Consider the following 13,126-nt stretch of genomic DNA (forward strand, 5'->3'; position numbering starts at 1 on the left):
TGTAAGCACACACTGGGAACAGGCTCCAGCTGTTCTTCTGCCTCACTGATGTCTGACTCTGAAGGCAGCTGATAACTGGCATATGGCTCTGGCCCCCTCTCTGCCTCCGACACAGAGCCCTCATCATCAGAGTCTTCCCCAGACTCCAGGAGTGGCCCATGTTCCTCCCCAACCTTCTCACTGTCCGAATCTGCTGCCAGTTCCGTTGGCGGGCCACAACACTACTCTTCATTTTCCCCATTCAAGCAAAGAAGGATAAATATTTTAGTGAGTTAATAAAAGTGAGCTTGCAGTCTGGAGATGTTGTAGAGGATTAAATTCTGGTCAGAAATATCAAAATGACATGTTAGCCCACTAGGACAAGAGAGGCCTGAGTCTCTGAAGCTCCCGTCTTTGTTTAAACCAAAACAGAATTTGAAAAATTGGCCTTGGAGGAATCAGATATTGCGTGATTTATTTTTGTTTAATGTTCTCTCGCCCGAGGTTGGGGCTGTTCTTCTGTCCTCGGAGAGACCTTGACAAAAGCAAAGCCATCGCTTGGGACGTTCTGGGCCTCGGGCCAAGTTTTGGGGAAGAACCTGTTCCCAGGAGATGCCGGCTTCCCATCGCTTCTAGGTTCCACCCAAGATTCTGGGGCTATAAATCTGGAGAGTTCTGGGGTTAGGTTGCCTCGTTCAAGTTTCAGTTAAACTTTGCTTCCTAGTGGGATTTTAAAATGAACAGTCCACTCTTCCCCATCAGTAATTGGTTGATGGTTTTTTTCATTTTATTTATTTATTTATTTATCCATCCATCCATCCATTCATCTACCGTGTTTTCCCGAAAATAAGACAGGGGTCTTATTTTCTTTTGACCCCTGAAATAAACACTTGGCCTTATTTGGGGGGAAGTTTCTTACTATTTTTGAGCTGCAGGAAGCGGTGAGCGTGATCACCTCATGGCTGCTGCTGTGGCCAATTTTTTGGGGGGTGTCTTATTATTTTTGAGGTGCAGGACACAGTGAGTGTGGTCACCTCATGGCTGCTGGTGTGGACAATTTTTTTGGGGGGGTGTCTTATTATTTTTGAGGTGCAGGAAGCGGTGAGCGTTGTCACCTCATGGCTGCTGGTGTGGGCAATTTTTTGGGGGGTGTCTTATTATTTTTGAGGTGCAGGAAGTGGTGAGCGTGATCACCTCATGGCTGCTGGTGTGGGCAATTTTTTGGGGGGAGTGTCTTATTATTTTTGAGGTGTAGGAGGCGGTGAGTGTGATCACCTCATGGCTGCTGGTGTGGGCAATTTTTGGGGGGAGTGTCTTATTTTTGAGGTGCAGGAGGCAGTGAGCGTGATCACCTCATGGCTGCTGGTGTGGGCAATCCCATCTCTGCCTCCAATGCAGAGCCCTCGTCCGAGACTTCCCCAGACTGCAGGACTGGCCCATGCTCCTCCCCAACCTCCTCACTGCTCGACCCTGCTGCCAGCTCCACTGACCACTGGCGGGCCACAACACTTGCTTACTTACTTGTGTTTAGATTGGAGTATTGCTGGCTAACTCTGCCCACAGCCATGAGTTCGAACATGACCTGGCAGCTCAAGGTTGGCCCAACCTTCCATCCTTCCGAGGTGGGTAAAATGAGGACCCAGATTGTTGGGAGCAATAGGCTGACTCTGTAAACCGTTCAGAGAGGGCTGTAAAGCACTGTAAAGCAGCATATAAATCTAAATGCTATTGCTATTTTTCCTCCTAGGCTTCGTCTTCACGACGGCAAGCTTATAAAGGATCGGCGTTATCACCTCCGCACCTACCCGAATTGCTTCGTGTCCAAGGAGCTCATTGACTGGTTGATTGACCACAAAGAAGCCCCTGACCGCGAGACCGGCATCCGGCTGATGCAGAAGCTCATGGACCATGATATTCTTCACCACGGTTGGTGAGCTTCTTAATTCTGGTTACCTTTGAGGTCTTTTCCCAATGACATGAAAGTGCCTTATCCACGGCCTTATCTGGCCGTTCTCTTAAACCAGCGGTCTCCAATCTTGGCAATTTTAAGACGTGTGGACTTCAACTCCCAGAATTCCTCAACCAGTAACGCTTGAGGACTTGTGGACTTCAACTCCCAGAATTCCTCAGCCAGTAATGCTTGAGGACTTGTGGACTTCAACTCCCAGAATTCTTCAGCCAGCAACGCTTGTGGACTTGTGGACTTCAACTCCCAGAATTCCTCAGCCAGCAACGCTTGTGGAAAGCAAAGCTGGCTGAGGAATTCTGGGAGCTGAAGTCCACAAGTCTTAAAGTTGCCAAGGTTGGAGACCCCTGTCTTAAACCAAATCTGGGCCTTTTATGCCCCTTCCCCGAGCCACATCTGGCTCTGTGGCTGCCCTTGTAGTCGTAAGTCAAAGACTACCTGTAACGAAAGAGGAGAGCTTTTAACAAAACAGGAGGATAATCTCAAAGGCCAGTAAAAGGGAGGAATATAAAAGTACAGAGGGAGTAATAATATTTACATTACTTAAGTGCCATTGAATCAGGCACAAATCCTGGGGATTGAATGGTGTAAACAAAAGAAAGGGAAGAGTCCCAAGTTTTGAAAATAGATTTATTTAAGCCCAAAATATTCCTTTTCCAAGGTCACCTCTGAAACATTCGTGAACTAAGAGACATTCATCAGTCATTTTTAATAGGCTTATTATAACAATATTAACTCCTAGCCTAGAAACCAAAGACTGAGAGTTCTAGACCCACCTTAGGCATGAAAGCCAACTGGGTGACTTTGGGCCAATCACTAGGAGACTGTGCCTTGAATTATGTGTAAAAACAACAAACAAGCCACAAATAAAATAGACAAATGATCTGTAATTATTTCCATATAGGTGAAATGCAATAGATTCCTACTAATCATTTGGGAGTTTGCATTTCTGAGTCTTCTTTGCAAAGTGTTGAAAAGTTGCTTTATGTTTTTACTTCACTCACAATCTCTTTCTGCTAAAGAGATTTGCCTGAGTCTCTTTATTATTTGTTTTCTGAAAAGCACAAATTGATACATGTAGGTAGGAAGTTGGGGAACGTATTTTGAGTCCTTAAGGATGGGAGTGAGTGAGGAACCAAGAATAAACCTGTAAAATAAGATTATTATTTTTTTTAAAAAAAAATCTTGTTCTTTTGCGAAAGGAGAGTTTTCTTCAGAGACAGCTGGAAATTCTTGAAAGGGGTGAAGGTTTGTTTCTTTAAAAGAGAAGGTGAAACTTCAATTTTATCCACAAGCCCACCATGAAGAAGTCAACCATTGGGGTAGAAATACTCACTGGGAAAAAATGTAGGTGTTTCCTGCTTGATGAATATCTCCTTTTCAAGACCTCTCCACAAAGCCTGCCTCTATCCTCGTTTCCAAATATGCTGCAAACTATTTTTGAGGTGGCTCAAAATCCCAATATGAAGGTTGTGGGATATATCCTCACGGCTTTCTGGGACCAAGGAGAACAGTCAACAAAAGCTTGGACCAGCAGTTCTGTGTGTACCTGAGAACTTCATGTGTAAACACAGAATGGGGTAAGGAATTTCTACCCTGATGGGGCATGTAGGTGGAGCGATCAAAACCCAAATCTGAGGAACTGAAGTCTCCTTTGATGGGTTTCCTGCCACGGACAGGAATCCAACATTCCACAGGGACCTATATTTTCAGGGCTGTGGGCAGTTAGCAAATAGGACAGTCGGTCAATCTGTGGGATGATTTTCAAAAACGGTACCTAGGTGAGGATATCCCAAAGGTGCTTCTTTTTTTTTTTTCAAGAGGCAACTGGACTTTCTGGTTTTCCTCTGAAGACGTTTCGCTTCTCATCCAAGAAGCTTCTTCAGCTCAGACAGGATGGTGGGGAATGGAAGGGATTATACTCCTTGCAGACAGCTGGTCATTTGCGTCCTTTTTTGAGGGTCGCTGAGATCACTTGGAGGCGTACCTGTGTCCTCAGGGGTCACCTGAGTGGTGAAGATGATGTGGAACCTTCTTGGAACTGTTGAAAGGACTGTGTTGTAGATCAGCGGTCACCAACTGGGGATCTGTGAGAAAATTTTGGAGGTTCACACAAAAAATTATTTGCATTTTTTATATTGCACTAAATCAGGGCTCCTCGAACTACGGCCTGGGATGGATACGTGCAATGGACGCTTGTGTTGCTGCAGAGAGTTGGGGTCCTTTTTTGCAGGTTGGAGGGGGGGCAGAAATTCCGACGGGGTCTGCTTCAGTCTGGTGTGGGACTTTGGGTGAAGGGTGGAGGGAAGTGACGCTGGTGGCGAAGAGCCGGAGGGCCTCATTCCAGTGGGACTACATCATGGTCTGGAACTGGCTGACCATCTCAGCCCACTGAGCCTCCAGGTGCTGGTACCTGGCCTTGCACTTCTGCAGGTCTTCCCTCTGCTTGGACAGCCTATGCTCATAGTCCTCAGTGAGGTGCTTCTGCTGAGCCTCCTTCTTGGTCAGATCCAATTTGAACTGAGCTGTTTTTTCCAACTCTTTCTCCTGGTGGCTGCTTAGCTCCAGCAACTGCTTCCTGTTGGGGCTGTAAGGAGCCCCGGCGGGCAGGCGAGGAGTGGCTGGGAGGGGAGGGGCGAGTAGAGGCTGGCGAGGCGCCCCTTGATGTGAGTGACATTGACTTGGCCACGCCCACCCAGTCACATGACCACCTAGCCACGCCCACCCCAGCCGGTCATTAGGCAGATCATATTAGTGGTCCGTGGGATTTAAAGTTATGAATTTAGTGGCCCCTGAGATCCAAAAGGTTGGAGACCCCTGTTATAGACTGGAGGTAGATGATAGATGTCGTCCCCCCCCCTCTGTTGAGAGGGGGGGCTGTTCAATTTTAACATAGATGGCCTCTTTGGGGCCCCTTTTCAACAAGGAGGAATCCACAGAGTTCACATTTTGGACAGAGAAGAGAGCTGAGTTTGGTTTGGTTTGGTTTATTGGATTTATATGCCGCCCTTCTCCCAAGGACTCAGGGCGGCGTACAAAATTAAAAAAAAACCACATATTACAAAAGTTAAAAAAAATTAGATAGAATATCCAAAAAACAAACCCAATTAAGATTCACAATAACATTTTTTTTAAAAAATTAATTAAAATTAACAATGAGAAATAATTTATTATATTTTTGTTCAGGCCAGGCCGGCTTGCTGGAAAAGCCAACCTTTTAGGGCGCGTCGGAAGGACCAGAGGTCGGGGATGATGCGAAGCTCCGGGGGCAGCTCATTCCAGAGGGAAGGCGCTCCCACAGAGAAGGCTCTCCCCCTGAGGGTCGCTAGCCGACACTGTCTGGCCGACGGCACCCTGAGGAAGCCGACTCTGTGGGATGGCACTGGACGGTGGGAGGCTACCGGTGGCAGTAGGTGGTCTCGCAGCTACCATGGACCTAAGCCATGGATTTTCGTGGGCTGGATGATTGAGAATCTTCATAGACCTCTAGATGAGGATGGAGTCCACCTCTTTGTCTTTTCTGAACAGGGTTTGAGATGGAGACCGTGAGCCATGCTTAATCCCACCTTTTGGGACTCTCCTACAGCTTCCATCCCCTTTTGACGGTTGTTGTTATCGAAGTCTGGCCTGACTCCTTGTGACCCCCATGGACCACAGCATGTCAACCCCATCCAGGGGTGGGATGCTACAGTTTTGCCCGAGTTTGGGAAGAACCCGTAGCTAACGTTATGACCGGTTTGGACAGCCTCCAAATCCCACTAGCCCTGCCCACTCTTGAGTTGGCTTTTCGGAAGCTACCAAGAAAGGATACAAATAGTGACCATGTGACCCCAGGACAATGCAACCGTCATAAGTAACATGCCAGTTGCCAAGCCACCCCTATTTTGTATTCTGGGGATCCTTCAATGGTCATAAGTGTGAAAACTGTAAGATACTTTTTTTCAGGGTCGTCGTAACTTTGAAGAGTCGCTAAACAAATGTAAGGAATTACAGGGCTACCCGCACTTTTTGTTGTTGTTAAATTCTGGCCTGAATATTCTACAGTCTATTTGGCACCCTTAATAATGAGGGAGGGGGGAAAACTTTGCACATGTCCACGTTCCAGTGAAAACCAGACCTTCAAAATATTTCTGCTAAATGCTGACGTCAACGTGTTGCGTGCGCATTCAAAACGGTAATATGTGTGCAGAAAGTCCTCGGCGTAAAGTTTCCTAATGATGCCGTAACTGATTCATAATAATCGAGCCAATGTTTTAATACAAAAACCAGTGATTTATTGATAGCTTCATTAGGCAAGATTTATTCGCAGTTAAACCTTTGCTTTGTTTCATTTGCTTCCGAACTTTACCCCTTGTTCCTTCCCTCCCCTCAGTTCTGTGTCACAAATCACATTACCCAATAGGTATACCCCTCCCAACCCGGCAGCAGTAATCTGAGATCCCATTCCAGCCGACAGTATGCGTGGAATGCACTCCCACTCATTCTGTCCCCACGACAACACGAAGAGTTGACTCTCGACTTACAACAGTTTGCTTAGTGACCCTTTGAAGTTACCATGGCACAGAAAACAGTGACGCGACTAATTTTCACAGTTATGGCAGTTGCAGCATCCCCGTGGTCACATGATCGAAATCCGGAGGTTTGACAACTGGCATGAACTTACAGCGGTTTTGGTATTCCCAAGATCATGTGATCCTCTTTTGCGACCTTCCAGCAAGCAAAGTCAACGGGAAATCCAGATTCCCACTGCAGCGATTCACTTAACAACGGTGGCGAGGAAGGTGGTCAAATGAGGCAAACCTCACTTAACAACTGTCTCGCTCAGCAATGGGAATTTTAGGCTCAACTGTGGTTGTACGTTGAGGACTACCCATACGTTCAAAAGTGTCGTTATGTATTGTAAACACTTTTCCAAGTTTAGTAATGAGATGGTAGATAAAAAGGGCAGGGAGGGTGATTTAGTGCACAGGGCATCTGTTTTCCAACTGGGGAACGTTTGCGGATTTCTTCCTTCTGCCTGAATTACGCAGCTCGGTAAACATTAGGTTTTATACAGCCGGCTGCAGATCCATCTACAAAGAAGTGAAATGCTGCTATGGGGCTCAGATGGAAGTGCAATTAGTTTAGGGTTAATTATTAACACTCACAGAGCCAGTTTGGTGTAGCCGGTGAAAGCGTCAGGCGTGAAACTGAGAAACGGTGCGTTCTAGTCCCGCCTTGGGTACATAAGTAAGATAAAATAAATTAAAGCAAAACAAAACAAACTGATTCATCATAATCTCCATCATATCTTTTAGTGAAAGCATTTAATATATGTTTGCATGCCTGCCTGCCAGCCAGCCAGCCAGCCTGTCTATCTATCTACTGGTACCTGTATCTCTATCATCTATTTATCTCAATCATCTATCTATCATCTATCTATCTATCTGCCTATCTATCTATCTATCTATCTATCTATCTATCTATCTATCTATCTATCTATCTATCTATCTATCTATCATCTATCTATCATCTATCTATCTATCTATCTATCTATCTATCTATCTATCTATCTATCTATCTATCTATCTATCTATCTATCTATCATCTATAGGTATCATCTATCTCATATCTATCTATTTATATCTATCATCTATCTCAATCATTATCCATCCATCCATCCATCCATCCATCCATCCATCCATCCATCTAACAATCATTATCTATCTATCTATCTATCTATCTATCTATCTATCTATCTATCTATCTATCTATCATCTATAGGTATCATCTATCTCATATCTATCTATTTATATCTATCATCTCTCAATCATTATCTATCTATCTATCTATCTATCTATCTATCTATCTATCTATCTATCTATCTATCCATCCATCCATCCATCCATCCATCCATCCATCCATCCATCCATCCATCTAACAATCATTATCTATCTATCTATCTATCTATCTATCTATCTATCTATCTATCTATCTATCTATCTATCTATCTATCATCTATCTTAATCTTCTCTCTCTCTCTCTCTCTCTCTCTCTCTCTCTCTCTAATCTGCCTCTGTCTGTCTGTCTATCTATAGCTATCATCTATCTTAATCATCTCTCTCTCTCTCTCTATATATATATATATATATCATCTCTCTCTGTCTGTCCATCTGTCTGTCTGTCTCTCTCTCTCTCTCTATCATCTATCTCTCATTCTTTCTTTCTATCTCTCTCTCTATCATCTGTGTCTATATCATCTATCTCATTAATGTCTGTCTGTCTGATGATGCAGAGAGAGAGAGAGAGACAGAGAGACAGACAGAGAGACAGAGACAGAGGTAGTCCTTGACTTATGGCCACAATTGAGCTCAAAATTTCTGCTAAGTGAGATGGTTGTGAAGTGAGTTTTGCCCCATTTTACGACTTTTCTTGCCACAGTTGTTAAGTGAAGCATTGCATTTGCTAAGTCAGTAACCCAGTTGTTAAGTGACTCCGGTTTCCGCCTTGCCTTTGCTTGTCAGAAGGTGGCAAAAGGGGATCACGTGACCCCAGGACACTGTGACCGTCATAAATATGAGTTCAGTTGCCAAGTGCTTAAATTTTGATCGCGTGACCATGGGGGTAACTGCAATGGTCATAAGTGTGAAAAATGGTCATAAGACATTTTTTCCAGTGCTGTTGTAACGTCCAACGGTAGCTAAATGAACTTGTAAGTCGAGGACTCCCTGTATTTTCCCAAATGTAACCTTGCATTTTTGTCTCTGGGAGGCCAGGCTGCCTTTGGGGGGAGCGAAGGGTCTGAGTGGGGCCTTGGAAGGGCCTAAGAATTGTCTTCCATGCTTTCCAGTCTGTGACGAACATTCGGACTACAAGGATGCTAAGCTCCTCTATCGCTTCCGCAAGGATGATGGGACCTTCCCACTCAACAAGGAAGTCAAGGTGTTCCTGAGAGGACAGAGCCTCTACGAGACGTACGTGAGCCCCCCGCCCCCCCCTGGAAGCAGCCCTGGACCCCATTTCCCTGGGTTTTAATTTGGGGGAGGGGGTTGGAAAAAAGGAGATACATGGGAATTAATGCCTTCCTTCTTTCCTCCCTCTTTCCTTTCCTCTCAACTCCTTTTTTTCGCCAATCTCCTCCCTCATTTTCCATCTCCTTCCTTCCTTCTTTCTTTCCTCCCTCCCTCCCTCTCATCTCCTTTCTTCCTCCCATCTCCTCCCTCATTTTCCATCTCCTTCCTTCTTTCCTTCCTTCCTCCCTCCCTCCCTCTCATCTCCTCCCTCCTTATTTCCCATCTCCTTCTTTCTTTCCTTCCTTCCCTCTCATCTCCTTTTTTCCTCTCATCTCCTCCCTCCCTCATTTCCCATCTCCTTCCTTCCTTCTTTCCTTCCTTCCTTCCTTCCTCCCTCTTATCTCCACCCCCTCCTTATTTCCCATCTCCTTCCTTCTTTCCTTCCTTCCTTTCCTCCCTCCCTCTCATCTCTTTTCTTCCTCTCATCTCCCCCCTCCATCATTTCCCTCTTTCCTTCCTTCCTTCCTCCCTTTCTGTGGATGAAGGGAGAGAGAAAGAAAGAGAGAGAAAGAAAGAAGGGATTTTACAGCTAGATAGTTTTGCAAAAAAGGTGAAAGAAAAGGAAGAGAGGGAGGGAGGGAGGAAGGAAGAAAAAGAAAGAAAGAAGAAAAGAAAGAAAGAAAAGAAAGAAAGAAAGAAAGAAAGAAAGAAAGAAAGAAAGAAAGAAGGCATAAAAATTGGCTGGGTGGCTTTGGGCCAATCACCAGGAGATTATGAGTTCTAGTTCCACTTCAGCCACACAAGCCGGCTGACTTGAGGCCCAGTCCCTCCCTCCCTCCCTCCCTCCCTCCCTCTTTCTCTCTCTCTCTCCCTCCCTCCCTCCATCTCTCCCTCCCTCTCTCCCTCCCTCTCCCTCCCTCCCTCCCTCTCTCTCTCAGCCCAATCCACCTCACAGGGTTGTTGTTCTTGTGGGGAAAATCAGAGGAAGAATAAGCATTAGGCTTGTTCACCACCTTGAATTATTTATAAAAAATAAAAAAGGTGGGACATAAATAAATATCTCTAAGGGGGCTGTGCAATTGTAAGTTGAATTTGCTCCTGCAGAGCTGGGAATTATTCCCCCCCCTCCCCATCTTCAGTCATTGCCATTATTGGTGTCACTGAGGGAAGAAAACGGCAGGGACTAGTAACTTTGGTGGCATTCGAAGCATTGCATTCCTTTCTAGATCTGAGGACTAATTCAGCCACTTGTCCAAAGCCAAAAACTGACTAGAAGGTCCAACAATGTAAACAATAGAGAAATAAAATAGGCCTGCACTGCCCTCCAGTGGTGATAGATGAATTAGAATCCTTGTAAAACTATAGATGATCTCATTTCTGCCACCTCCTTTTTCATTTGACGCTGCTTGGAATTACAGGTGGTTCTCATTTAGTGACTGTTCAAAGTTATAAAGGTAAAGGTTCCCCTGGCACATATGTGCTAGTCGTTCCCGACTCTAGGGGGCAGTGCACATCTCCATTTCAAAACGGAAGAGCCAGCGCTGTCCGAAGACGTCTTCCTGGTCGTGTGGCCGGCATGACTAAATGCTGAAGGGACACAGAATGCTGTTCCCTTCCCACCAAAGGTGGTTCCTAATTTTCTACTTGCATTTTTTACGTGCTTTCGAACTGCTAGGTTGGCAGAAGCTGGGACAAGTCACGGGAGCTCGCTCTGTTACACGGCGCTAGGGATTCGAACCAGCGAATTGCTGACCTTTCTGATTGACAAGCTCAGCGTCTTAGCCACTGAGCCACCATGTCCCTGTTACCCTACCTTACCTGACTTCTAAAGTACAAGCAGTCCTCAACTTACGACTGCAAAGTGAGCCCAACATTTCTGTGGTTAAGTGAGACATTGGCGAAGTGAGTTTCACCCCGATTTACGACCTTTCTTGGCGTAGTTGTTAAGGGAATCTGACTTCCTGATAAGACTTTGCTGATCAGAAGGTCGCAAAAGGGGAATCACGTACCCCGGGACACTGCGGCGGTCGTAAATATGAACCGGTGGCCAAGCATCTGAATTTTGATCATGCGACCATGGAGATGCCTGAAATGGTGAAAAATGCTCCCGGGTCACTTTTCCCCTCCTCCCAGTGCTGTGGTACCTTTGAATGGTCACTAAATGAACTGTTGTAAGTCGAGGACTATAAGTACTTCTGCCCAGTGTGACTTGGGTTTGCTGCATGTCTGAATCGGATTCGTGGCGGGTTTAACTCAGCCGATATCCTTGTTTCGGGGTCTTCTTGCCTCTTGATTGCAGGCTGATCGGCATGGACAACTCCATTCTCAAAGCCAGAGAGGAGAACCTGGTTAAATTCCAGAGAAGCTTTTTGGGGTGTGAGATGGTTGACTGGCTGGTGGAGGAAGGGGAGGTCGCCAACCGGAAGGAAGCGACGGAGCTCTGCCAAACCCTCCTGGAACATGGGATCATCCAGCAAGGTACATGCCAAAGGAAATGCCCCTGAGATGTTGGCACAGGAGGCTGAAAAAGAGGCAGAAGAGAATATTTGAAGCTTAGAGCTGAACTGGAGTTTGGAGTTTGGAGTTTATTCAATTTGTAGGCCGCCCTATTCCCCGAAGGGACTCAGGGCGGCTGAACAAAAGCCAAGGGAGGGGAAATTACAAAAAGTAAGACAAAAACAATCAGACAATACGAACAACTTAAAAGCACAACAGACACAGCAAATTTGAGTAGAGGGGGGGAACTCAACCCCAGGCTTGCTGGGACAGCCAGGTCTTCACGGCCATCCGGAAGGCCCGAAGGGTGGAGAGGGTCCGAATATCCACGGGGAGCTCGTTCCAAAGGGACGGAACAGCCACAGAGAAGGCCCTCCTCCGAGTAGTCGCCAGCCGACATTGGCGGGCAGATGGAATACGGAGGAGGCCTAATCTGTGGGATCGAATGGGTCTGTGGGAGGTAATTGGCAGAAGGCGGTCTCTCAAGTACCCAGGTGTGGGTAACTGTGGGGTCCTTGGTGCTCTCTGAGCTTGGCGGTTTTCTTGCAGGCGTTTCACTGCCCAAGTCGGTAACATCATTGGTTACATTAGTAGGGAATGGGGTTTGATGAAGTTCCCTAGTTTGCTAATGAAACCACCTCAATAAAACCACCTCATTTTCGGCCTCTGCATCCCATTTCCAGCGTCCGCGCGCTCCATTTTCCGCCTCTTCCAGGCAGCAGGGATCGGAATGTGTGGGAAATGGGGTGCACGGAGGTCAAAGGCGGGGCGCGCAGAGGCCAAAAATGGGGACGCGGAGGCAGCAACAGGCTATGGCAATCCCTGCAGCCTGAAACAGCTGATGGTCGGGAGGTCGATCCAGCTGACAATCAGCTGTTTGTGCTAATCAGGCTGTGCTGAAGCAGAAATTGAAAGGGGCTGTTTACTATTTGCTCCAAGGAGGCGAATTGCTGGGAGGCAGAGAATTTTTTTCCCCTGGTTTTCCTCCCCCAAAGCTAGGTGTGGCTCCAAAAAATTATAGTAATTGCTTTATTTGCATTTTGGGATTTTTGTAAACTGTCTGCTGGAGTGGATGTAAATAACTGGATAACAATAACATTGTTATTGCATTCGGAGACTTCAGCTTGTCCAGAATGCAGCCACGCGAGCGATCGTGGGTGCACCTCGGTTCACCCACGTAACACCTATCCTCCGTGAGCTGCACTGGCTGCCTATTGGTCTCCGGATACGCTTCAAGGCACTAGTCGTCACTTATAAAGCCCTTCATGGTATTGGACCTGGGTACTTGAGAGACCGCCTGCTGCCAATCACCTCCGCTAGACCGATTAGATCCCACAGATCAGGCCTCCTCCGAATTCCATCCGCCGGCCAGTGTTGACTGGCGACTACCCGGAGGAGAGCCTTCTCTGTGGCTGCTCCGACCCTCTGGAACGAACTCCCCGTGGCAATTTGAACCCTCACCACCCTCCAGGCCTTCCGCAAAGCCCTTAAAACCTGGCTGTTCCGACAGGCCTGGGGCTAAAAAGCTGTTGCCCCCGTCTTGAATGGTATGACTGTTGTGTGTTTTTAAATTATGTATTGTTATGTATCGTTTATTTTTTATTTTTTGTCTGTACCACCCCCCCCCCTTCCCTGATTTGATTTGTTAGCCGCCCTGAGTCCTCTTCGGGGGAAAAGGGCAGCATTTAAATAT

At 46.4% G+C, this 13,126-nt stretch overlaps 1 protein-coding gene across 1 annotated transcript in view; it reads left to right on the forward strand.

Annotated features, from left to right (window-relative positions):
• Positions 1–13,126, forward strand: part of LOC148044758 (DEP domain-containing mTOR-interacting protein-like) — a 39,593-nt gene that overhangs the window by 13,956 nt on the left and 12,511 nt on the right. Inside the window, exons 2-4 of the mRNA XM_087720595.1 lie at positions 1,727–1,905; positions 8,775–8,898; positions 11,237–11,415. Coding sequence (XP_087576721.1) covers positions 1,727–1,905; positions 8,775–8,898; positions 11,237–11,415 — 482 coding nt within the window. The remainder of the gene's footprint in view (positions 1–1,726; positions 1,906–8,774; positions 8,899–11,236; positions 11,416–13,126) is intronic.

The sequence above is a fragment of the Thamnophis sirtalis genome, unplaced genomic scaffold (assembly GCF_051295495.1).
Source record: "Thamnophis sirtalis isolate CommonGarterSnake01/CBP01778 unplaced genomic scaffold, rThaSir2_p1.2 scaffold_7, whole genome shotgun sequence".
Classification (NCBI taxonomy): Eukaryota; Metazoa; Chordata; class Lepidosauria; order Squamata; family Natricidae; genus Thamnophis; species Thamnophis sirtalis.